The 25,860-nt window shown below is 41.1% G+C and overlaps 1 protein-coding gene across 1 annotated transcript in view; it reads left to right on the top strand.

Moving 5' to 3' along the window:
- Window positions 1-2,107: 2,107 nt before the first annotated feature.
- Window positions 2,108-25,860, top strand: part of LOC149259101 (tubulin alpha-6 chain) — a 244,780-nt gene continuing 221,027 nt past the window's right edge. The window contains exon 1 of the mRNA XM_089417434.1: window positions 2,108-2,512. Within this exon, the coding sequence (XP_089273560.1) occupies window positions 2,257-2,512 (256 nt within the window). The 5' untranslated portion in view covers window positions 2,108-2,256. The remainder of the gene's footprint in view (window positions 2,513-25,860) is intronic.

Below are 25,860 nucleotides of genomic sequence, written 5' to 3'. Positions count from 1 at the left end.
CAGAGGTCTGTGTGGGAATGGTGGAAGCCATTACCCAAATCAATGCAGCTCACAAGCCAACATCTGCGCCCAGTGCTGGTGCATTCAGTCGGCTCTCCTGCCTGCGGAGGGCATACACAGTGAATCAGGGGCAGAATGACAGGATAGTTCTCCAACTCCATGGTTAAGCGGGTGATGGCCTTGCCTCGACTTGAGTAGGCACTAAATGACTCCTGCGAGGTGCCATGAATGCCATTCATGGTGACCTTGGAAAGGTTGCAGAGGGCCATGTGGCCGCCCCGTCCACCGTCGCCCCGTCTCATCATCTTAATTATCGTAATTAAAACCTGCATCCGGGGACTATATATATTTAATTACTTGTGAATTAAGTTTGTATTTCCTCGAGAAGTAAAAAAAATCACACATAAGCTAGATTTTCAAAGCAAGGCATCCGTAAGTGATCTAAATTTAAAACCAAATCTATTGACTGCTTATGGGCAATAATGTTTGATCAAAATACATCAAGTGCTGAAAATAAACAGCCATATTTGTTATAAGCTACATACATAAGGACTATAGGAAAACAACATAGAAGTTACAAATATGATGATGTTACATGGTTGGATCTTTGAAACTGGAACTTGGAGGAATTAACGGTTTTTCCTCACACTGAAGGTGACTCTCTGGGTGAGAAATTCTGGCATCTAAGCACTCTAAACACGATCTTGGATATCTTAGGGCACACTTGATATCCTCCAAGGCAACGAAAATGTTTTACGGCTCCACCTGCTTTTCTTTCAAAACTCTGTCCAAAAGTGTATTGAGTTGCCCATGTAAGGTAATTGAGTTGAGGCATTGTTTCTGTCTTCACCTGGTGTGACTAGGGTTAGGAACTCATTCAACAACCTTCTTAACAATGTCTGAATAAAAAAGAGGTTGACGATCCATAATAGTGAAGGATTCAAAGTGGCAGATTTCAACACAAATTTCAGAGGGGGTGGGAAAATTATATGTGGAAGCAACTTCCTCTGCCTCTGTTTAAGCACGAATTTTGCCTTGAGGCTCGTGATGTCCCCCGCCTCGGTGGATGCACATAAGCTGTCAAGGCATGCTATTCTGGAGATATCTGGAGTAGATACAAGGGATAGACACCGTAAGGTCAGAGAAGGTGAGTTGAAATAAAAGTGAGGTAATGCAATAGATTAACCTAGGAGTTGGATAACAAGTTGTACAACAAGAGACAAAGGGTGGAGATAGACCAGGCAGCAAGGAAACCATAAGTGACTTTTGGGCCCTAAGGAGAAGAAGCCAAGCTCCATTGCAAGCTACTAAATAGTTGAGCCTCATAATAATGGAGTTGCCACAAAGATATACCAAAATCAAAGCAGTAAGCTTAGAATTTACCCCTTTTTTTTTCATCCTTTGTAGTTTGATGTCGTTGGAATCGTCGACATGAAGATGAAGTGGCAACCGCCATCAAACTATTGCTCAGGTCCAAGGAGCGACACCACAACCACTGAGCAACTCCCTCCACCTTCTCGTCATAGCTCGAAAGAACTTTTACCCACAAAAAACTTGGTTCTCCAACCCGACAAACACCATACACTATCACAAACCAAATTTAATCCAAGCTTTCTAATACTTTATAAATTTAATTAAAATTTATAAATATCAACTTAAATATATAATTTTTAATTTTATATATAATATAATGAACATCTCCCATATTAAAATGGAGTTGTTTTTAGTGCGACTTTTGGGACTTTCCGATGCCTTAATCGAGCGGAAAAATTTGAGGTGAAATCTTTATTTGTGTTATTTAAATTGATTTTTGAGTGTATATATGGATTCAACGCCCTGAAAAACCCCTAAAGCACTTCGATTGTGGGGGTTACCCATCAAGCTTGTGATTTCAATAAATTCCTGCCAATTTTAGAAGAATTAGACCACAACAACCCACAAAAAAACTTCCAAAAAATCACACAACTCATATTAAAATCCCAAAAATTATTAATTTTTATTTTATAATATAATATTATGAACATCTTCCCCTATTAAAAAAATATCATAGCACCTAACTACTCCAATTAACCACTAAATACACGAACAAGCAATTGCCAATATCCGAGTATCTACCATGCCAAATAAAATATTTCTAACCACCGAATTGCGTCCTTCGCATAGAAAGGTATTTAGAGGGCCATGAATATTCTTTTCTGAATTTCAAAGGACTGTACATTATAGAATCATCCCCCGATATATCTATCAGTGGCTCCCATGGCAGTCCTCTGTTCACCTTTTACATGTCTTGCCATGCTACCAAATGGCTGTAAATCGTCTCCATTAAAGGTGTTAACTAAACCCAGAAAGACCCTCACACCTTTAAAGATGAACGATAACTTTAATCGGTTATGCTTCTTCACTGCCCCTGTTAAATTATCCATCGAGTGGAACCATTCAATCCTCGGCAAACGCGGCCGTGGACAATTGTTCGTAAATTGCCAGAGAACAGACGGAGATAGCAACCCTTCAGGTCGGTACCGTAATTGCTGAATTTGCAGTGTCTTAAACTCTATTTATTTTTTCCTCCCACGATGCAGTTCTGGGTTGTTTTCAAATATCTCGCGGTTATAGCTAGGTTGTTCTGAAAGAAGCGTCATTCTTCATTTACTGGACAGTTGGCATTAATGTCACCACTCGTTCTTGTATGACGCTGCATTTTTAATATATTTCTAATTGAGATTTGTTCTCATGTTTTAACCGTGTCATTGGTATTTTTTCCAATTCTCTTAGGTCATTTTCAGTTTTTGTTATTTTCAGGACTGTATTTAAGGAGCTGTAATATTTTATCCTTTTGTAATATGACTCGTGAGACGTCTGTGGTTGAATTGAGCATCATTGTTCCCTGTGTCTTACAAATAAATGGTATCATACTTTAATTTGGCATCATCGTTGGTTAGGCTGTGATTATAAATTAGATTATTTGATGAAAACCTGCTGACATCCTGAACCTTTGAAATCTATTGCAAAATTTCTGGCCGAATGTTACTGATATTATTTCAAATTGCATGATAGCATGTAGGTTCTCCTTAAGATATCAGTCATTGCCATACTGGTAACGTGCTCAGTTTTTATTAGAGTAAGAACCTAACGAAGAACATGGTCCGAACGGCTGCATCGGGGACCGAATATAGCGGTTAGTTGCCAGGTTCGAGGGTAACTATTCTGACAAAATTGCTTGGGACTTGCACCCACATCTTATCCCTTATGCTATTCGGGTGCGGCAGAACACGGCAATAGTGGAACTCTGGTGGATGGTTTAGTCGTCTAGCAAATAAACCGCAGTTCACAAATAAGACTTATTATCATTAGAAGTAGAAATGATTTGCTGAAATTGATAAACAATTATACACGTGAAATGCAAACACAGAAACTGAGTAATAGAGTTGTAGAAATTGAGTGCAGATTAGCGATTCACAGCAATGTTGCACGAAGCGGGGACCTTTTTTGGAAGCGGGGACACGGGAGCGTAATTTTCCAAAAATCTAGGAAGCGGAAGCGTCTGTTATATATATATATTTATATTTTTTTGCATTTATATTCAAAACTTGCGTTTGCTATATTTATATTTTTTTTTCATTTTTTTTATAATTTTTTTCGGAAGCTTGATGCTTTGTATGGCCAAAGTGCTGTCCGAAACACGGTTTGGAAAAACCGAAACGTGTTTTGGGCACATGCTTCCTGAAATTTCCAGGAAGCGTGTTTAACAGCCCGAAAACGGTTTTTCAGACGACGCTTCCCATGCATTCGTACGGATCGTAGATTGGGGTTTTGATTCGGGGGGAACGTTTCCTGCAACGCTGATTCACAGTGTGGCTTATCTTTGAATGACGGTGGGATTAAGATACAATATTTACTTATTTGACCCCATATATTAAATCAGGTCGGTCCTCCATGCTGGGCACTTCAAAAGTAGCGCCTAACATTCTGGAAATTAGAATAGCAAAAGGGCCTTCCTTCAGATATTGATTTGTCTTTCCAAAAGTAGCACAATAAATAATCTTTATGGGCATCAAACAGACATCTGAACAATTCATATACCTGTTTCAGGCATCGTCTGTCTTGGGCCTGTTACCGCAAAATCTAGCAGGCCCAGTGCAAAGCTTCACTAGGCAAGCTAAGACCTCATGGCAACAAGAGATCAGCCACCACTGTCACCTCAACAGCCTTTTTCTAGCTATTTAGTGGTATTTGAACTACAAGGAAGGCTTCCCGATATAGATCACCTAAATGATATTCAATAAGAATGGTTCAAGGTGGTGGATGAGGTGTCTGTCTGGGGTGTTACTGCAAAATCTACCAGGCCCAGTGCAAAGCTTCACTAGGCAAGCTAAGACCTCATGGCAACAAGAGATCAGCCACCACTGTCACCTCAACAGCGTTTTTCTAGCTATTTAGTGGTATTTGAACTACAAGGAAGGCTTCCCTATATAGATCACCTAAATGATATTCAATAAGAATGGTTCAAGGTGGTGGATGAGGTCTATGATTGGGAATCGGGATAGTGTTAAAATTGGCAACTAGGGCCAAACTCCATGTGGGTCATCTTATTAATGACAACTGATATTTTTCTTGGACTCCTCTCATCAAGAGGTGTAGGATTGATCTAAAGATCATCTGATTTCGATAAGTATTCATGGAGATATGATTTTATTTGTGTTATGGGACAATTCGTCAAGGTCGGCTAGCAACTAATCTGCCCCCTCTTGTGCTCCACGTTTTACTATAAAAGGAGGAGGTCTTCAAGTCATTTACACACTCACTTCTCCTAAAGATCTCTCTCCACTCGTTTGGGTTTAGTGGCTAGAGAGGTCAAGAGGGAGAAGCCCTAGACGCAGTGAAGAAAGGGTTCTATGTGCCCTAGATGCAGTTGAAGAACACAGCCCTAGCCGCAGTCAAAGGAAGCTCAAATACATAGCCAAAAGGAGCCCTAACAGCTGTCTAAAGGAGGCCCTAATACACAGCCAAAAGGAGCCCTAACAGCTGTCTAAAGGAGGCCCTAATACACAGCAAAGAAGGAGCCCTATACGCAGCCAAGTGGAGGCCCTAATCCGCAGCAAAGAAGGGAGATCTACCCACTGTTTAGGGGAACTTCTACACGCAGCAAGGCAGCCCTAATTCGCAGACATGAAGAAGCCTTAAAGGAGCCTTCGCTGCATATCTAAGGAAGGGTTAAATGTGCCTTAGACGTAGTCTACACATGGCTGAATGCAGGCCTAAATGCAGTCACCTTAACACTATTCTAGGCCGCATTTGTGGAGGGTTTCATGTGCCCTTAGACTGTTGTGAGAAGGGATCTGAATGGTTCCTTATATGCAGTCTCATGACTGCCCTAGCCACAAGAAAAGAGAAGGTTACAACAGTTCATTAGTGGGACGATTTGGGAGGTCTACTATATCAAGGAGGACTGTTATGATGCAGCATGGAGGGCAACAACTTAGATGGGCTGTTAGGGACTGTGGTCAGTACCCTAATCAGTCCCTGAATTGCAGCATTACAACATGTTCAAGAGTTGACATTTCTATAGACTAAATGTTGCTGCGTTAATAATGATTGGACACTATCTGTGATACGTTTGTTGGTATGTACTAGGCCGCAGGCCATAGCACCATAGCAAGAGTTGTTATGGGCAGTGTATTAGGGTGTGCAACACAAGTGTATCAGGGTGCAACATAAGTGTATCAAGATGTAGCACAAGGGGATGCAGCTTGATAGGCACAGTAAGGTACAGTTTGAAGATGCAGCATGATTTTATGGTGCAACAACATGATGTGTGCAGCATGAAGATGAAGAGCAGCAAGATGGGTACAACTCAACAGTGATGCAACATGGTGCAACTCTGTGATGGACATGGTATGATGGTGCAACATGGTGCAACACTGTGATAGGGTGATGGAATCACATCAGTCCATATCAGTTACCTCATGAGACATCTTCTTAGAGAAGATCTATGTTCTTATCTTGTCAAGTAAAAGTGTTGACTTCTGATGTATATGTATTATCTCTGTCTCTCTCTGCTGAACTATTGAAGAACATATAAGAAGAATTGATCAAGGGTTTCCCCACATTGGGGTTTGTCCCTGGTTAGCGCCACATCTTGTGTCCTCTTGTCTTGGCTTGTCTTCTGCGATTTATGCTTATGTTCTATTTGCAGTGTACTTTAATGCTGATGTGATTGTTAATTTGGAAGAGATATTGAACTAACTGTGAAAATTGAAATAAATTGCTCTAAGCATAAAACATACCTAAAATTAACATGGTATCAGAGCTGAGGTCAAGACAAAGCCCAAGCAAGAGTGAAAGAACAATCACCAAAGACAGTTGGGAAAGGACAAAAGGATCAATGGATTCCTCATCCCTCTTCTAATTCACCAAGTATGAAGTCGAAGCAGAGAATATTATCAGAATGGCGCAGCGGAAGTTTCTGATGGCCTACCTGAAGATCACTTCTATGGGAAAACTGGATCTAAGGGTGGAAGGAAAGGCAGATGCCTTGGTTGAAATAAGTTCGGCCATTATGCGAATGAGTGTCCGACTGGCATGGACACATCACTTGATGATGATAACAATCATTCCAGGGACATCTTCAATGATCAGAGAAATGATAGGTAATGCAGGTCATCAAGGATACGACCGACTCTTCAGAGAAAGCAAGGAACCCTCAGTGCTTCAAGGCACTCCATCAGATAGAAGGGTGCTGTCTCTCTAATTTGGTAGAGATGGAAACGTTCGTGGGATTATACTTGGAGCCGATGCCACCGATCCTGGAAAGGGTGTTACTACTCAATTGAATGAGGGTAACTCGATTCATTTACAAAATCTCTTTTATGTACCTGATCACAAGAAGAACTTGGTGTCCATTTCGGCAATGGAAGTCAAAGGTTTCAGGGTGGCATTCATCGATGGAAAGGTACGTGTTTGAAAATGAAATTTTCAAAGATGCTTTTACTCATGGGTTCAGGGTTGGCAATTTGTGTCAAGTTGCAGGATGGTCCATTGGGGATCATGACATATCTCATCTATAACACTTGAAATCTACTTTATGAGGTCCTAACCGATGTGAGTCAGATGGTGACTCGGATACTTGAATTCAAGAAGAGCATGAAGGTACATGTCTGAGATGTATCGAAGGAAAATCTTACAAGGGGACCATTCCCTTCATGTAGCAGGTCCACAGGTTTGGAACAACCGAGGGGATTGAGATTCATGATTGGGAATCTCATGTATACAGGTGGAAGAAAGCCCTCTATGGCTTGAAGTAAAACACCCTGGGCCTAATATGAGAGGATTGATAGCTGTCTGATGAAGCTGAGATTCACTAAAAGTGAAGCTGATCCAAACCATTGTTTGAAGGTTGTGGATGATAGACCTCTCATACCGGCACCTTCTGAGAAATGACCTATTTCTGACAGGTGCAGACCCTCTCACTTGCAGAAGTAAGAGGGAGTTGGATTCCAGATATGGAATGGTAAACTGCAAGCCCGTGACTACCTTGAGGATCTTAACTTTTAGAAGTTATATGGTGGTGATGCCAGACCAGATTTGGGAAATGCCTTTGAGTTTCATAAACTCATCTGCATTGATGTTCTTGGTGAACTTCCATCCGTATATATGCTTTGCAGTTAGCATGGTGAGCTCATATTTGGTTGAGCCTCACTAGATTGGTGCCAAGAATCTTTTGAGATATCTTCAGGGCACAATCTCTCATGGATTGAGATACACTGCCGGAAATATGAAGCTGTATGATTATTCAAATGCTGACTGGGCAGGTATTGTGGAGGATCGCTAGAGCACTTCTCAGTGTTGATTCTATCTGGATCCTGCTTCGATATCATGGATGAGCAGGAAGCAGAAGTCGATTGCTATAAGCACCGTCGAGACCGAATGCATAGCTATGAGTATGATCTCGTGTGAAGTTGCCTGTTTGTGGAAGCTCATTAGTGCGCTGTTTGTACACATGATGAATACCACTGTGATTCTTTGTGACAACCAAGGGGGATTAGATTATTGAGGAATCTCGTATTCGATGATTGCTCCAGCAGATAAACATCAGATTCTACCTTATCTGGGATATGGTAAGTCAATGAGCGAGGAGGCTCCATCGCATTGAGACTGATGTACAGGTCGCAGACACTTTGTCAAAGCCCCGGGGAAAGGTCAAATTTGTGATTTTCCCGAACGACTTGGAGTCGTTGAGAGACCTTCGTATAAGGGAACTACATGTTGCATGCATTGAGCTCTGGGAGCTCTAGGGGGCTTGGAGTACTTACTGGAGCGACATACGACCACAGGGCGACTCACCCTCCCCTGGTGGTGCGCTATGTACAGGATGACAGGTTCAACCTTTCCCTATGATACCTCGTGGCAACTATGGAACATGATGATTAGTTCTCCTGTGGGCCAGGATGATTAGTTCTCTTGTGGCAACTATGGAACAAGATGATTAGTTCTCCTGTGGGCTGGGATGATTAGTTCTCTCGTGGCAACTGTGAAACAGGATGATCAGTTCTCTGTGGGCTGGGATGATTAGTTCTCCCGTGGCGACTTTGGGATAGGATGATTAGTTCTCTAGTTGAGGCATCCTACCCATACAGCCTGGGACTCATGGGAAGTACCTCTCATCTGATCAATGAGCAGGGAAATGGGGTTAGGGACCATAGTAGTACTATCGATGGACGCATCGTTGTACCTCCATTGATCTGGGATCAGTATGAGTGGTTTGAGACACTCTCTTGTGATATTGATTTGGGATCAATAAAATTGACTTCGGGTCAGTAAGAGTGATATGACACACTCTCTTCAGATGAACTGACTTCTCGCCAACAGAGAATGGTATGAGACATTCTCGATCAATTCTTCTTCTTCATGGTTCAGCAGAGCAGAGCTCAGTAGAGCAGAGCAGAGTAGTGCAAGGCACTGATGGCAGAGATAGTACAGTCGGACAAATGGATCAGCGAATGGAGTTCTCCCTAATTGAGAGGGAGTGTTAAAATTGGCAACTAGGGCCAAACTCCATGTGGGTCATCTTATTAATGACAACTAATATTTTTCTTGGACTCCTCTCATCGAGAGGTGTAGGATTGATCTAAAGATCATCCGATTCCGATAAGTATTCATGCAAATGTTATTTGTGTGATGGGACAATTCGTCAAGGTCGGCCAACAACTAATCTGCCCCCTCTTGTGTTCCACATTTTACTATAAAAGGAGGAGGTCTTCAAGTCATTTACACACTCACTTCTCCTAAAGATCTCTCTCCACTCGTTTGGGTTTAGTGGCTAGAGAGGTCAAGAGGGAGAAGCCCTAGACGCAGTGAAGAAAGGGTTCTATGTGCCCTAGACGCAGTTGAAGAACGCAACCCTAGCCGCAGTCAAAGGAAGCTCAAATACGTAGCCAAAAGGAGCCCTAATAGCTGTCTAAAGGAGGCCCTAATACGCAGGCAAAGGCCCTAAGCCAAAAGGAGCCGTAACAACTGTCTAAAGGAGGCCCTAAGCCAAAAGGAGCTGTAATAGCTATCTAAAGGAGGCCCTAAGCCAAAAGGAGCCGTAACAGCTATCTAAAGGAGGCCCTAATACGCAGCAAAGAAGGAGCCCTATACGCAACCAAGTGGAGGCCCTAATCCGCAGATCTAAGGAGCCCTATACGCAGCCAAGTGGAGGCCCTAATCTGCAGCAAAGAAGGGAGATCTACCCACTGTTTAGGGGAACTTCTACATGCAGCAAGGCAGCCCTAATCTGCAGACATGAGGAAGCCTTAAAGGAGCCTTAGCTGCATATCTAAGGAAGGGTTAAACGTGCCCTAGATGCAGTCTATACATGGCTGAACGCAGGCCTAAACACAGTCACCTTAACACTATTCTAGGCCGCATTTGTGGAGGGTTTCATGTGCCCTTAGACTGCTGTGAGAAGGGATCTGAATGGTTCCTTATATGCAGTCTCATGACTGCCCTAGCCACAGGAAAAGAGAAGGTTACAACAGTTCATTAGTGGGACGATTTGGGAGGTCTACTATATCAAGGAGGACTTTTATGATGCAGCGTGGGGGGTAGCAACTCATTGGAGGACAACTGCAGTTATTAAGAGCAATTCTGGGCCAGCTTAGATGCGCTGTTAGGGATTGTGGTCAGTACCCTAATCAGTCCCTGAATTGCAGCATTATAGCATGTTCAAGAGTTGACATTTCTATAGACTAAATGTTGTTGCGTTAATAATGATTGGACACTATCTGTGATATGTTTGTTGCTATGTGCTAGGCCGCAGGCCATAGCACCATAGCAAGAGTTGTTATGGGCAGTGTATCAGGGTGTGCAACACAAGTGTATCAAGGTGCAGCATAAGTGTATCAAGATGCAGCACAAGGGGATGCAGCATGATAGGCACAGTAAGGTACAGTTTGAAGATGCAGCACAAGGAGGTGCAACATGATGATATGGTGCAGTAGGATGAAGATGAAGAGCAACATGATGTGTGCAGCATGAAGATGAAGAGCGACAAGATGGGTACAACATAAAGATGAAGAGCAACATGATGTGTGCAACATGAAGATGAAGAGCAGCAAGATGGGTACAACATGATGAGGTACAGCTCAGCAATGATGCAGCATGGTGTAGCTTTGTGATGGACATGGTATGATGGTGCAGCATTGTGATAGGGTGATGGAATCACATGAGTCCATATCAGTTACCTCATGAGACATCTTCTTAGAGAAGATCTATGTTCTTATCTTGTCAAGTCAAAGGTTTGACTTCTGATGTATATGTACTATCTCTCTCTCTCTCTCTGTTGAACTATTGAAGAACATATAAGAAGAATTGATTAAGGGTTTCCCACATTGGGGTTTGTCCCTGGCTAGCGCCACATCTTGTGTCCTCTTGTCTTGGCTTGTCTTTTGCGATTTATGTTTATGTTCTATCTGTTGCAGTTTACTTTAATGCTGATGTGATTGCTAATCTGGAAGAGATATTGAGCTAACTGTGAAAATTGAAATAAATTGCTCTAAGCATAGAGCATGCCTAAAATTAACAGATAGGGTATTGGCGAAGCTTGGAGGGTTAAGGTATTCTTTACCAAAATACAAGCACTCTATCCTTAGATCACTTAAGCAAATTAGAGCGTTGTTATGAGTTAGGGTTTGATAGTTTTTCAATGATATGGCATGCAATCTCATATAACAGTTGGAAGAAATAGCCTCATAATGATAAATCTCTAAATGATCAAGACTATCAATTAGATATGCAAGGATTAGGGTTTGTAAGGTTATGGTTGAAACATGCATAAAACAACTATAAAATGATAATGTCAGCCCTAGAAATAGTTTTTTATAATTAATTTTCCTTTTAACAATTATTTAATGCAATTTCTATAAAAAGGGGAATAACACATGAGATATAATTACTTGTTTTTAGGAATATTTCAAGAAACCCTAATCCTAATCTTAGATATCTAGAATTTTAGAGAAAAAAGAGAGAAAATAGTTAAAATAAAGAGATTGATCACCACCACCTAGACTAGTGCCTTGATTTAAATGGGGAATGGAGTTATCTAGGGCAAAGTTGATGGAGATGGCCTTGGTGAAGAGGGTGAGAGGACCTAAGTATCTTCTTACAAACCCTAGTGGCTTCCTTAAAGGGAGATAATACAATCAAGAGATGCACAACTTTGAGTTCTCTTGATGGATTCAAGGGAAACAATCTTGCATGTCATAAGAAATCAAGATTTCAAGATAAATGTAGCTATTTTAACCATGGTACATATAGAAATGCTAATTTACACAATATAGCATGCAAAATATAGAAGATAAGCAATAAACTTACAAAATTTCTACAAAAATTTCTTCAATCAATCCCAGTAAACCAACTTCAAGCAAAAGTCCTTCTCCAAGAGCTACTTGCACCATAGAATCACATTGCGGTGAAGTAGAAAAGAGACAAAAAGCTAGTGTGCACTTCCAAATAGAGAGAAGTGTGATGATGAATAAGTGAATAAGGCTCCCCTCTATTTATATGAGGGTAACTAAGCCTTATTTCACTAATTTTACAAGCAAAACCCCTAAAAAAATTTACTTGTGTGTTCAACTAGGTCAAAGTCACAAGTCGACCTTGAAATAACTCTAAAACATAATAAAATGCCAAAATAACTGACATTTGTGGGAGAAAAGTGGTCTCCACTATGATGTCATCCTCCAAAATGGACAATAAGGCATCAAGGAAGTGAGACAAGGGTCCAAGAGTGTTCCTCATTCCAAGAAAGCCCTAAACTGCATGTGTACATCTCCAAAAGGTGCCTCCTCCACCATGACATCATCTAAGAGGGGCCTTGCATCACCCTTTTCAAGCATCTGGGAGTGGCACCTCTAAGGGCAAGCGTCGACATCAAAGAGTGACGTGTTAGTCCTTCCAAGCCATCTTAGTGATAATTATCCTCATCTAGGCTCTGGAACAAAGTACTATCCATCAAACAAGGTCAAGGCTAGCTTAGGGGTGTCCTAAGCCCGTTTGGGTACATCATCAAATAATCCAATGTCCTAGCTTTCTAGATCAATGTTTTAGCATCTAGAGGCTCATCTAGAGGTGTAGTATCACGTTGACTCTGCTAAAGGCCTAATGCTTGTCTCTAGAGGGCCAACTCACCTTTAAATGTTTAGCTAGATTAGGGTTTGTAAATAGGTTGCCTCACTTATGTTAGGGATGATTAGCGCAACAACCCAATTAGGTGCTTCTAACCCCCAAAGGGAGTGACATGTCTCTGGTGAGCCCATCAATTCATAGGTGTATGTGATATGGTGGTCATGGAGTGGGAGAGACTTCAAGGGAGGTGCCACAACCATGAGACCAACTAATGGGGGTCTAACGTCTCGAGTGTAATGATGTGAAGGAGCACTTGCAGTGGCGTGAGTTACCCCTTTCCTTGGCTTGCTTTTTCCACCCCTTTGGTGTGCATTTTGCTTTAATGATTTGCCTTTATTTGGTGCATAACTTACGAGGCCAAGCTTGCTTTATGTTTCTCCAGTACTCCTTTAATATGTAGCAGTTTCTCACTCATTGGGGTTAGAACATTCAATAATTCCTTTTTTTAGATGAATCATTGAATACTTGAGGAATTGCGGGATGACGAATGAGGGGGTGGAGCTCATGCTAGGCTTTTGTCCCTAAATATTGTCTTGGCCCTCTTTTGCATTTTACATTTTCTTTCATTGTGGCTTTATATTCTTTTAACTTTCTTTGAATAACATCAGCCTTTGGGTCCAAGTTTCTGGGCCCTGACTCAAGGATGTGGAAATAGGGTGCCAATCTCAATGACCAATGACAAACAACCCAAAGAATGGAGATGGATAATCGGGAAAGATGGAAGGTGGTAAGTATGGACTACCTTGGAAACGCTATATCAATCAGTGCCCTCTCTAGTAGTTCCCTTCCTAAGCCTCAGGGGAGGTCCCACTGGACTTGAGTCAAAGACTAACCTCCCAAGTGAAGTGTGGGAACAAGGATACAATCGAGATCGATCAATCATCCAATTTGCCCTGTGATTCATATTAATATGCCCATAACATTAAATGAAAGCACATGATTGCAAGAATGGTTAGAGTACATTTTGAGAGATGGCCCACCTTCCTTCAAGAAGATTGCCAAATGGGAGAGAGATCTGACCAGAGCAATGGGTGGAGAACTTTGACACGTGTTATGCGCTGACCATCATGGGGCCTTTTGGTGGGTAACAATGCCAACTCTTGCAAATGCTCTAATAGTTCTTTGACTTTTCTATCCCTTAGGGCTCTATTGCTTGGTTTTGGGCTTCGTCTATTTTTTTGAGGTATCTCTCTTTCCTATCTTTTCCTTTATTGATCGTTTTGTATGCTTAAAAATCTCATTCTACACTGCATAATCCATGTTATCGTCACTTGTTAGATTGGCTTCATCAACTTTTTTCGTTCCATAAATATCGGTTCTAGGGACCCGAAGCGCATGCTAGAGTCTGAAGCATTTCAAGCCTGCCTGAAATGTTTCAAATTCTGCGTGAAATGTTTCAAACTTTCCCTAGAATGTTTCAACATTTCCTGAAACTTTTCAAAATTTTCCTGGAACTCCATAAAATGTTCCAAAATTTCAGATTTTTTGAAATGGTGCTGAAACATATCAATGTTGTTTTAAGGGAAAATTCCATCCATTTCGGGATCCGCATTTCGCAGACCACCCTCCTCCAGTGCTTTGGGTTACTTAGTTGTTATTGGTTTCTCTTTGAGAGGGCTCTTTTAAGCCTAGAAATCTCAGTTTTTGAAGGACGAGAGAATTGTCGTCCACTCTATTGTACTACCCATTGTAACTATGAGAAGTTTAGTGATTTCAATTGCTTTTTCTAAAATGCAAGTAGATCCTTTTACTCCATGCTTGGGAACAACCAAAAATTGAGGGTAAACTCTGGTATAATTTCTCTTAAGTGCATGACCATAGAGGTTGCGTAGGCATTCCTTTGAATGGTTGTTGTTTCTATTCTTGTTTTGTGTGACCTATTTGACAATTGTAACAAGGGTTTCTTCATGTTGATGGTGTTATATTTCATATTTTATGAGGTTCTACATGGTGAATTTCATCACATTGGTGGAGTTTGGTGTTAGTACCTTGGAGCTTTTGATGGATTTGGGGGAGATATCCCTTCATGGAGCCTCTTCTCTTCTTGGCATTCGACCCTTTGATGGGGAAATCTTGGTGGAGGATTTACACTTCTTTTCTTGGTTGATGGTCATATCATGGCTTTGGTGTTACTTACATGCCCCTTTGCTTAATGGATCACTCTCTTGACAAATGGGAGTTTGCTATTTCATGTGTTATCTTCTTCTTGGAGCATCCTAGTGATCTTGCATGATGGTGAGGTTACGTTATTGATATCATTAGGAGTGGGTATTCTACGTGTTCTTCTTATGTTGAATGTGAGGTGGGGTGTATACTTGATGTGTGATGGAGTTAGTACCTTTCTTATGCCTCCTTGTTTGATGGTGTTGATGTGGTGTAATGAAGCATGCTCTCTTGGTGGGATTTTTCTAGGTGATATATTATTGAAATATTAGGCATCACTAGGGGGGAATTTGTTTGATGATGTTAGTGCCCTTGTGATGTGTATTTCCTAAGAAGGTTTTGTTTGTTTGTTGTTATTTGGGGGGCGGGGGGGGGGGGGGGGGGGGGTTGAAGACTTTTTTGAAGGTTTGATGATGTATTAATGGTGTATTAGACCCTTGATGGTGGTGTGCACTAGGCTCAAGCCTAAGTAGAGCTTATATTTTGTTGTTATGTTGGTATATGTTGGTGTCATAGTGGAGTTTTACTAGGGAAACCAGTTTTTATTTACATGGTAGAACACTTTGATGGAGTGCATGCCGTCATTGGCACACATGTTCATGTTGATATAATCATCTAATGACTATGGAGGTAGTCTATGCTTAAATTAAAGCATTAATGTTTGTGCACACATATTGAGGTTGCTTTAACCATTCAATGATTAATTTAATCACTTTTATCTAGGTGAAGGCTAATTACTTGAGCACCCTACTTTATTGGCTTCCTTTCACACATGGATGAGGTTTTTTGGTGGTTGATTGAGGGGTTTTGATGGAGCACTCCCCTCTTTGGCATAGAGTTCAAGGCATATGGAGGAATATTTTATTAGGAGTGTAACTACCTTTTGTACACTTCTCTAGGATGTTATCCTCTTATGCATATGGTTTTGGGAAAACTATTTGATGGTTTTGGAAACAACACATTGTTTTGACACATGCATCGATGAGCTTAACCACCATTGGCACTCTTCTCAAGGGCACACTTCATTTGGCTCTTATTTTATATTGTGGGTGTTTGGAAGTGGTCCACTGCGCATCTTCCTACGACACACTCATGTGGAGTTGGTTGAAGATTTATTAATTAATTGTTATTGATTCCTTGCACAAGTTTTGAGGAGCTGTAACTACCTTGGAAATTATTTATTTATTTACTGAGGTTGTTGCATGTTGGAGAAAATGCCCATGAGGAATCTTTCTATTTTGAGAAAATTTTTGGGAGGTTGACCTAGCTTTTCTTATGGAATGCTCCATCTAGTTGGCATCTTGCGCACTTACCCATTGATTGGTTGGGGTTCCCTACCTTGGCATTCACACGTGGATTGGTTGCACACTTTCTCATGCATCTTGTGGACCATTTACTATTTTAAGATGGTGATTATGGGGTGCTCAATGCTCTCCTATGGGAGGTTATTTTGATAGTTTCTTCACTCATGCATCTTGGAGGGCAAACCTTGGAGGAGTTTTCTAGATGGACCTTGACCACATATTGCCATGTCAGACATATTTTATTTGTATTTTTGCATGCGTGCATCTTGGAGGGTGCAATTTATATGGACCTTATAGTATGTTATTGTTGATTTTTGTTTGGCACTTCAGGATCAGTGCTATGTTTAAAACATGATCACAAACGCACTAAAATCCCACAACTTCAAGCACTTTGCACAATGAAAAATGTACAACTGTGAATCAATGAAGTACACAATAGATTTACAAACCCAAAACTTGTTTGTATTACAACTTTAATACAACAAACATAGGGCTCCCGTACCAGGGATCATGGCCCTTACAATTAGTCCTGATACAAGGAAAACTAGGGCTTGATGTCAACAACACATGACTATCAATCTGCCCAAGAACAAGAACAAACTCGACTTACTTGTTGAAGAAGCTTTTACCCCTTTCAGTCCACTTTCCTTGAACACCTGGCAGGTCCTTTGCCACCTATACATGTAGAGAATATGTTGCTCCAATACCTCTGCCCTAGCTGCTCACAAGGTCCTTTGCTACTCCAGATTTGCTTGCATGTACCAGCTCATCGAAATCTGCCTTCTCTCAATCACTATGTTGCTTCAAAGTCATTGAACACAGAATCAACCAATCTGCCTTCCAATAATGCTCTTGCTTCATCAAACTCACTGTTCATAAGGTCTTCAACAAGCAACCTTCACAACAAGGATTTGCCACCTCAAATCACTATACTTAGGGCATAAAAGTAACCAACAACTTATAGCCACATTGCTCCCTCAAGATGACTATACATAGCCTTCAAACTGCTGCTCAATCACACCTCTGTTGGACAACCCTTAACACATTATCTCTGCACTCCTTCTACTCCATCAAGCAACCCTCTCACACTGTCACAAGCCCTTCTCCTTTGCCAACTAGTTCGCTGCTCCTGTTCACAGTGAAAGGCTAAATTCGGCCTCTCTAGGGACAACCCACACCACAAAACCACCAACGAAACTTCGTGAGGCTTGTGACCTTGCACAGTCACAAAAAAAGGTCTAGAGGGCACCTTCTTAGGGTCTTGACCCTCTCCTTTATGCATAGAACCTGAGCGCACTTAAAGGAAACTTTAGGACAAAGATTAGGGTGACTTACGAGCTTGGACAAAGTCCTAACTAGGGAACAAACTTCCTCCCACAGACAATGCACTTCTCTACCACAGACTCGGCCCTTATTCTTCACAATAGACCATGAAACATGCTCTTGCGGCTTCGTGAGGTAATTCGCTTTCTTGGACAGAAGATGATATAAGAAATGAGTTGCAATGTGTGTTGACATCTCCGTAGGTCACTTTTATTTATAACCTCTCTAATCATTGACTTGGGGCTTCTTAACACCATTAAAGAGCCCTCACACACCAATTATAATAAACAAATCATTCTTTTGCGTCTTTAGCCCACCAGCTTGTGCCCAAAGTCCACTTCTTGGGTACATTTTCCACAAAACGTCATTTTCGTGGGTCAACTCCTCACAAACCTTGTACCCCAGGGGTTGTGGGAGTACCTCCCAAGCTATACATTTCAACACTCCCTCTTAGCGAAGGAGGTACTTCCACTACTCAAAAGTAACTCGTCAACAACACTAACCCAATCTTTAGTGTCCACCACTACAACATACCTTATACAATGAGCCACACTATCCTTGGTAGTGTCCCTACCACCAAAAGCCTCTCGCTTCTTCCTCTCGTGATAGGTCTTCAACCCATTCCACGGTTCCTTCTTGCCAGCTGTAGAAGTCTCCTTACTCCCCACTGACCATGCGCTCTTCCTGTTGAAGAAATCTAGGGCATCGGCATTAGGAGATTTCTTCTTCATTAGTAACTGCTTATGAATGCATTTTTAACTTCTTTAGATTAGGTTCTTCTTCTTGTTTAGATTATTAACATTCTTCTTCATCAAACAGTAACCATTGCATGAACAAAAGTAGACAAGAGACACAACATGTAGGCCGTGAGCTGGGCCAAAACCTCTCACTCTTTGAGAGGAAAACCCGCACAAACTCTTCTTATAGAGATTCCAATTGACGAATACCAAGACCATGACCCTTGACCTATTAGGCCACTCAAAGACCAAGACACCAATCCTGTTCTTTGTTACTGCTAAGATCATCATCATCATTGATGCAACACTGAGATCATTACTGTTGCACCACCGAGATCATTATTGCTGCACCCTCACCGAGATCTTCACCATAGCAATGAGATCTGAGATATATATGTGTATGAGCGCTGCACTTAGATCCACCGAGATACTGATCTTCTCCATCAAGGTTATGATTGTATCTCTACGGACACCATGATAGTATCTATGCCGAGATCTTGACTTCATCTAGAATGTAGGCCGAGACAAAGAGTGTTTATTGTGAGATCACCAAGATCTTCATCATCCGAGATTGTGACTGTGTCTAGAGAGTATGCCAAGGGTGTATTACTCTTCATTACACATGAGACTGTGACTGCATTTTAGTATGCCAAGGCAATGTTCACTGTGAGGAGGCCGAGACATCATCTTTTGTGATACCCATTCGAAAAACACAGAGATGCTCCTCCATCCGAAACACTGAACCTCACTGTAATGCAAAGAATCTCAGACCTGTACCATTCGAAACTTACAAAGAATCCGAGTTGTTGTGGCTGTACTTTTGCGCAGACCCTAGCTAGGTATTTATAGTAGTTTCGTCTCCATAATAAGCCGACATGACTAAGTGAACCGATGTGTCTCCTTATATGAGCCGACATGACTTCTTTTAATTCTATTTGCTGGCCGACTTCTTGAAGAGGGATTGTGCTTGTCTTTGGAGGGGTGTTAGAGATTTCTATAGACTTGTATACATTTAACATAGGCTCAAGAAGAGCTCTTCATACATGACTTTGACTCTTTGACTCAATAATAAATCCTAAGGCTCTCAATGGGAGCCACTCATATATAAACCTCTTGCTCATAAAACCCATGCAACTAGGCATACAAAAATAATTTTATTCCTTTTATTTTATCATTTACAAAGATCATGTCATTATGAAGACCGAACCTAGTTACACTTTCTTCAACACTTCTTGGGTTGCGGATTCTCCCTATGAACTTGTAATCTCTCACTTGAACTTGACTCACTCTAAGTTTCAAGAACTTGCTTCTTCCCTTGATCTATAGGCTTCCCTGTCAGCCTATATAGACCATGCTCCCTAACTTTAATGATAGCTTTAGCTAAGTTTAAGCTTCTGGGCCTAAGCATCGCTTTCCCTTCTTGGAATATCACCTCAAACCCCTTCGCCTCGATCACCGAGACAGACAACATGCTGTACTTGAGCTCTGATGCCCAGAATACATCTTTAACTCATAACAACCCACTTGACTCCATCCTGAATGGCACAACGCCTGACCTTATGACATCTTTCTGACTCTTGTCGCCAACCTCCATGTGCAACTTGGAGTCCCATTCAGTTAGAGTCTCAAAAACTTCACGCGAACCTGTCATATGCTTCGATGCTTCGCTATCCACGTACCACACATGCTCGTCAATGATGTTGGAAAATGCAATGTGGCAGCTATAACTTCAAATTTTCCTTATCCTTAATAGTTTGATCTTTATTTATCTTCTTATATTATCTTTATTAGTTCTTCTTCATCAAACAATTATCAAGAGCAAAAGAGTAAAGACAGTGGACACAAAAATTAGGCTCCAAGCCAGGGAAAAAACCCTCCAAGGGGAAAACCCAAAAAATCTCCTCTTCTTATAGAATCTACTTCAAAAAAGACAACAAAGACCCAAAACCCTAAATCAAGTCCTCCTCCAACACCAAGTCAGCCCTCCAAAGAGACCTTCCAATTAGGTCAAAGTCAAACCAAGTCCAACCAAAGACAAATCCTTTTAGAGCTGCACCAAATTAGAATTTTGGTCCCCTGCAACAGAAATTCGGACTTGCAGATACTTCATAAATTTTGGCTTCTGCAACTGCTCTAGAAACTCACATGTGTGAGAGGAAAAGCCCAAAAAACTCGTCTTCTTCTTCGCTAGGGTTTTCTTCTTGATTTCTCGTCCTTTGCTCCTTTCTTTTTGTTTCTATTGTAGTTTGAACTTGTTGGTGATGTGTATCAAATGAGGTTGAAGATGTCTCTATATATAGCATTTCCAAGAGGTCAAATAGCCCCTCTCTAGGCCGACTTGTACTAGGAGGCTTCCAAGACTTTCTAGACTCAAAAATAAATTCTTTTTCAAGTTACATTTTGCCTGAATGGGTCTTATAAAGATGACGCTGTGGATTCTCTTGGCTCATGACAATATATCCTATGACCTAACAAACCCTAGAAGCACGAAGAACATGCTTTTACCTAAAAGACCATCAATAAAGAGGATGAAACCCATGCTTTACAATAATAATTTTTCTTTCTTCTTTTGTTTGTTACATAAAATATACATATTGAAATGAGTACAATAACAATTATGAAGACCAAAATTAGTTATAATTCCAACACTCCCTCTTAACTAAGGAGGTATTCATAATTGTACCACTAGTACAACTTCATTCTCAAACTGAAGAGTTCTCATAAGAAGAGTCAGATTGATAAGCCAATTGTAAGCATCAACATTTTAACTAGCACTATCTTTGAGGCTTAACTAGACAAGCTCATCTTCATTCAAGAGCATTATGTGGGAGGCTTTACGTGTGAAACCACACTACCTCTACAAGGTACATACCCCATCCGGATGTTCACAAGGTATGTCCTTTCAGGACTATTCTTATCTTGGATTCCCAATCCTCAAAGAATATCTGTCCTCTTCGACCACTATTATCTTGGATACCTGTCTTATCCTCAAAGAGTGTTGATACCTTTCCTTTCTTGGATGCTTTATCCTCAAGGAAACCACAAATGCTTATCCAATCCTTCACCATTCTCTCTCCAAGGCCTTCACTTATATTTACGACTGTTAGTCCTGGTCAAGTGCTTGACACATGATGAAGAGAATGCACAAGTGATGTCCATCATCACTCCCTCTCAACCAGAGAGGATATTCCCATTCCCTCTTGCCCAGAGAATAGATCCTTGCTGCTATTCAAGGAGCCTCCTTTGCTCTCTCTTAACTCCAAAGGATATTCCAAACTTCCTTTCTATTTGGGAAGTCAACACCACAAGCCTTATAGCTTGTCTCCATAAGAGAATTGATTACCTGTTCTTCATCGTTGCATGACTCCCTCTTTCCTTCGCATCTCATTACATCGAGCTTGCTTCCCTTCGAGGTATCATGAAGCTATCTTCTTTCTTCAATCTTGTGACAGGATCCAAGTCATCAATCTTGCACGTCACTTTCATCTTGACATCATCAATGAAGGCATTATGTTGAGTCTTTCCAAACTTCAAGCTGATTATAGCTTCCTCATGAAAGTGATCTCTTTGTTGTATGAACTCAACCTTCATGTTATCTTCTCGCACTGCAACATTTTAATCCTAAGATGAACACATATTGACTTCATAATTGCCAAAAATCATATTTTGAGCTTGCCTCAACATTCATCATATATTCCTGCAATGTTCTTCTAGGTAGCAAAACAAAATGTTAAACAGATAACCAACAAAAAATATTAATATTAGACTTACCTCATCAAGATGGCCTTCTCATGAAAGCATCGACATCCTTATGGTCCATCTCCACACGAATCTTCCTTCATGCATTAGAGTGCCCAAGGATCAAACTTGATTACCAAGTTACAATTTTCTTCTGGAGGCTATACTAGATGTTGAACACCATTCTATATATTCTAGTGAGAAAGTCCTAATATTTTATTCATTTTAGAGTAAATCAACTTCATCTTTTAGGAAACATACCATCAATTTATCAAATGCATGATTTATGACCGACTTCTTTTACATAATTCTGTATATATGAATCCTTCCTAGAAGTTGCTTCAAATATGCATTCCTATGCTTTCATACAATCATCTAGCTATATGCCCTAAAGTGAGCCTCCAACATGACCAATTGCATTCCTTCATCCTTCAAGAGTGTTGTTTCCATATAATATGGAATATATGCTAACCTTGTCATAATGTTTCTTCCAAGAACCTTCCAAAATGATGGTTCTTATAGGATCATGATGATCAACCTTAGCAAAAATGACTACCTCTAGCATAATGTTAGATAATGCTTGGATGAACAATAATATGGAAAATGGTCCCAATCTTCTCAATTTTAAAAGACTAGATGATTCCTATAAAGCAAATTAATCACATTCTTCTATCCATGATGCCATACAAAATCAAAACTTTTCTAGTGAAAACAACAATGCATTCTATCTAAAGGAAAGACCAACTTTACTAAGAACCTGACAGAGAGGATGCCTTTCTCAATAATAAAGATCTTTGACATCTTCTTTTTTCGCCTTCTATTAAAATTGGCAACTAGGGCCAAACTCCATGAGGGTCTTCTTATTTACGGCAACTGATATTTTTCTTTGGTTCCTCTCGTCGAGAGGTGTAGGATTGCTTTAAAGATCATCCGATTCTGACATGTATTCATGGAGATATGAATTTATTTGTGTTATGTGACAATTCGCCAAGGTCGGCTAGCAACCAAATTACCCCCACTTGTCCTCCACGTTTTAGTATAAATAAAGGTGGCCTTCAAGTCACTTTGACACACACTCTTGTGATCTCTCTTCATTCTGTTTTGGGTTTGATGAAGAAGAGATCTAGAGGGAGTGACCTAGGATATATGCTGGCCTAATGATGCTCTAATCCGTAGGAAATGGAAGAAGCCTAGTGATGCCCTAACGCTGCCATGAAGTGCCCTAGACGTGGAAGAAAAAGGGTCTTCTTGAAGATCCTACGCTGCCCTAATTTTCAGTCAATGAAGCAAGCCCTTAACGCAGTCTTGGAGGAGTCTTGCAAGCAGCCATGGAAGAATCTAATACGCTGTCATGGAAGGATGCCCTGGAATCTAATTCGCTGCCCTAGAGGATGCCCTAGACTCTAACACAGTCATGGAAGAAGCCCTAACACAGTCAGGGAAGAAGGCTTCCATATCACAACAAGGAAGTGACCTAAACGCAGGTCTAATGCCACTGTTCTAGAGTGCCCTAGACGCAGTAATGGGAAGATAGAATCACAGTCAATATGTTGTTCAAAGGGTCCTCAATCCGCTGTCCTAAGGAGAGGTCTACACGCTGTTCAAAAGAGACCTAGCCGCAGTTCTGTGTGTGCACTAGTCACAACCAAGATGCACCCTAAACGCTTGCCTAATCTATACGTTGTTCTAAAGGAGACTCCTATGTAAAAGGGAGCTTTTATACGCAGCAAAAGAAGGCCTGTCTACGTAGCTAGGAGATGTTATAATCCACAGTCAAATGACAGTTCTATGCAGCAAGAAGGATCCTAATACGTTGGGAAGAGGAGGCCTTAACTAGCCCTATACACAGTCAAAGAGGGGTCTATATAAGCTGTCCTAGCCGCAGTCCTCAAGGGCTATCAAGGAGCCCTAACGTAGCCTTCTAATTTGCTGTTCGATGATATGATGAAGCTCTATTCGCTGCTAAGGATAGTTGATCAACAATGAACCTATACATTGAAATAAGGAACTTAAATGCAACTTGAATAAGAATAGAAGGCAACAATGTATCAAGATTATGTCTGGGCATGAATGAGATTTGTTGGAAGAATAGACAGCCAGCTGCTTTGCTAGGTTGCAAGCCATAGCAAGTAGCTAAGGCAGTTCCATGGGAATATAGCAGCATGCATTGAGTGTAGGCGGCAGTATGGATTAGGAGGGGCTCTCCTAGGTGGTCTGCGGCTCTTGAAGGGCTTAGATACCCAACAACTTGGATGCAGCATGATGAGATGCAACATGATAAAGGATGCAACATGATGAGATGCAGCATGATGAAGGATGCAACATGATGAGATGCAACATAGTGATGATGAAGTGCAGCATGATGGGTGCAACATAGTGATGATGGATGCAGTATGGTGAGTGCAGCATAGTGTAATGAAGTGCAGCACAATGATGAGTGCAACACAGTGATGGGTACACCATGGTGATGGAATCACCTGTGTTCAGATCTGCTACCTCATGGGTCATCTTCCTAGAGAAGATCTCTGCTCTTATTTTGACAAGTCAAAAAGTTGACTTCTGATGTATATGTACTATCTCTCTCTCTACTGAATTATTGAAGAACATAAGAAGAATTGATCAAGGGTTTTCCCACATTGGGGTTTGTCCTTGGCTGGCGCCACATCTTGTGCCCTCTTGTCTTGGCTTGTTTTCTGCGATTTATGTTTATGTTCTATCTGCATTTTACTATCATGCTAAATGTGATTGCTAATCTGGAATTAATATTGAGCTAATATGGAAAATTGAAGTAAATTTGCTCTTAGCATAGAACATACCTAAAATTTAACATGGTATCAGAGCTGAGGTGAAGACAAAGCCCAAGCAAGAGTGAAAGAGCAATCACCGAAGACGGTTGGAAAAGACGAAAAGGCTTAATGGGTTCCTCAGTGAAGGATAAAATCCTTGAGAACAAGTACACTAAAGGTGGAAGGAAAGGTAGACGCCTTGCTTAAATTAAGTTCGGCCATTATGCGAAGGAGTGTCCGAATAGAAGGGACACATCACTTGATGATGATTACAATCATTCCAGGGGCATCTTCATTGATCAAAGGAATGACAGGTAAAATGGCCAAGGATCTCCAGGTATGAAGAATCAAATGTTGTTTCAGATAAGCAAGAGGAGTAATCTTATATCAACCCTCTTCACTACCTCTCCTTCGGACACTTTGGAAAATTGATAGTGGTGCTTCAAGGCACTTCATCGGACACAAGGAAGCTCTCTCTAATCTGAGAGAGAAGAAACAAACTTGGAGATTATTCTTAGAGACTATGCCACCTATCCCGTAAAGGGTGTAGGGAATATTACTCTTCAATTGGATCAAGGTAGTGTACCTAATCTCAAGAAGAACTTGGGGTCCATTTCGACAATGGAAGACAAAGGTGGCATTCATCAATGGAAAGGTATGTATGTGGATAAGGAATTTTTAAAGATGCTTTTGAGTTCAGGGTTGGCAATGTGTATCAAGTTGCAGGAAGTCCATTAGGGACCATGTCAGTTGACACATCTCTTCTATAGCACTAGAGGTCTGCTCATTATGGGGCCCTACCTGATGTGAGTCAGATGGTGAAAAGGATGCTTGAATTCAAGAAGAGCATGGAGGTACATGTCCGAGATGTACCAAAGGAAAACTTACAAGGGGACCATTCCCCTCATGTAACAAGTCCACAGATTTGGAACAACCCGAGGGGTTTGAGATTCATGATCGGGAATCTCATGTATGTAGGTGGAAGAAAGCCCTCTATGGCTTGAAGCAAGCACCTCGGGCTTGGTATGAAAGGATAAACAACTATCTGATGAAGCTGAGATTCACTAGGAGTGAAGCCGATCCAAACCATTGCTTGAAGGTTGTGGATGATAGACCTCTCATATTGGCACCTTATGAGGACGACCT

Source organism: Pinus tabuliformis, chromosome 6 (genome assembly GCF_031772625.1).
Source record: "Pinus tabuliformis cultivar Carrire ecotype Pingquan chromosome 6, CPIR1, whole genome shotgun sequence".
Taxonomy (NCBI): Eukaryota; Viridiplantae; Streptophyta; class Pinopsida; order Pinales; family Pinaceae; genus Pinus; species Pinus tabuliformis.
Note: the sequence above shows the minus strand (reverse complement) of the source record. Positions and strands in the feature narration are given on the sequence as shown.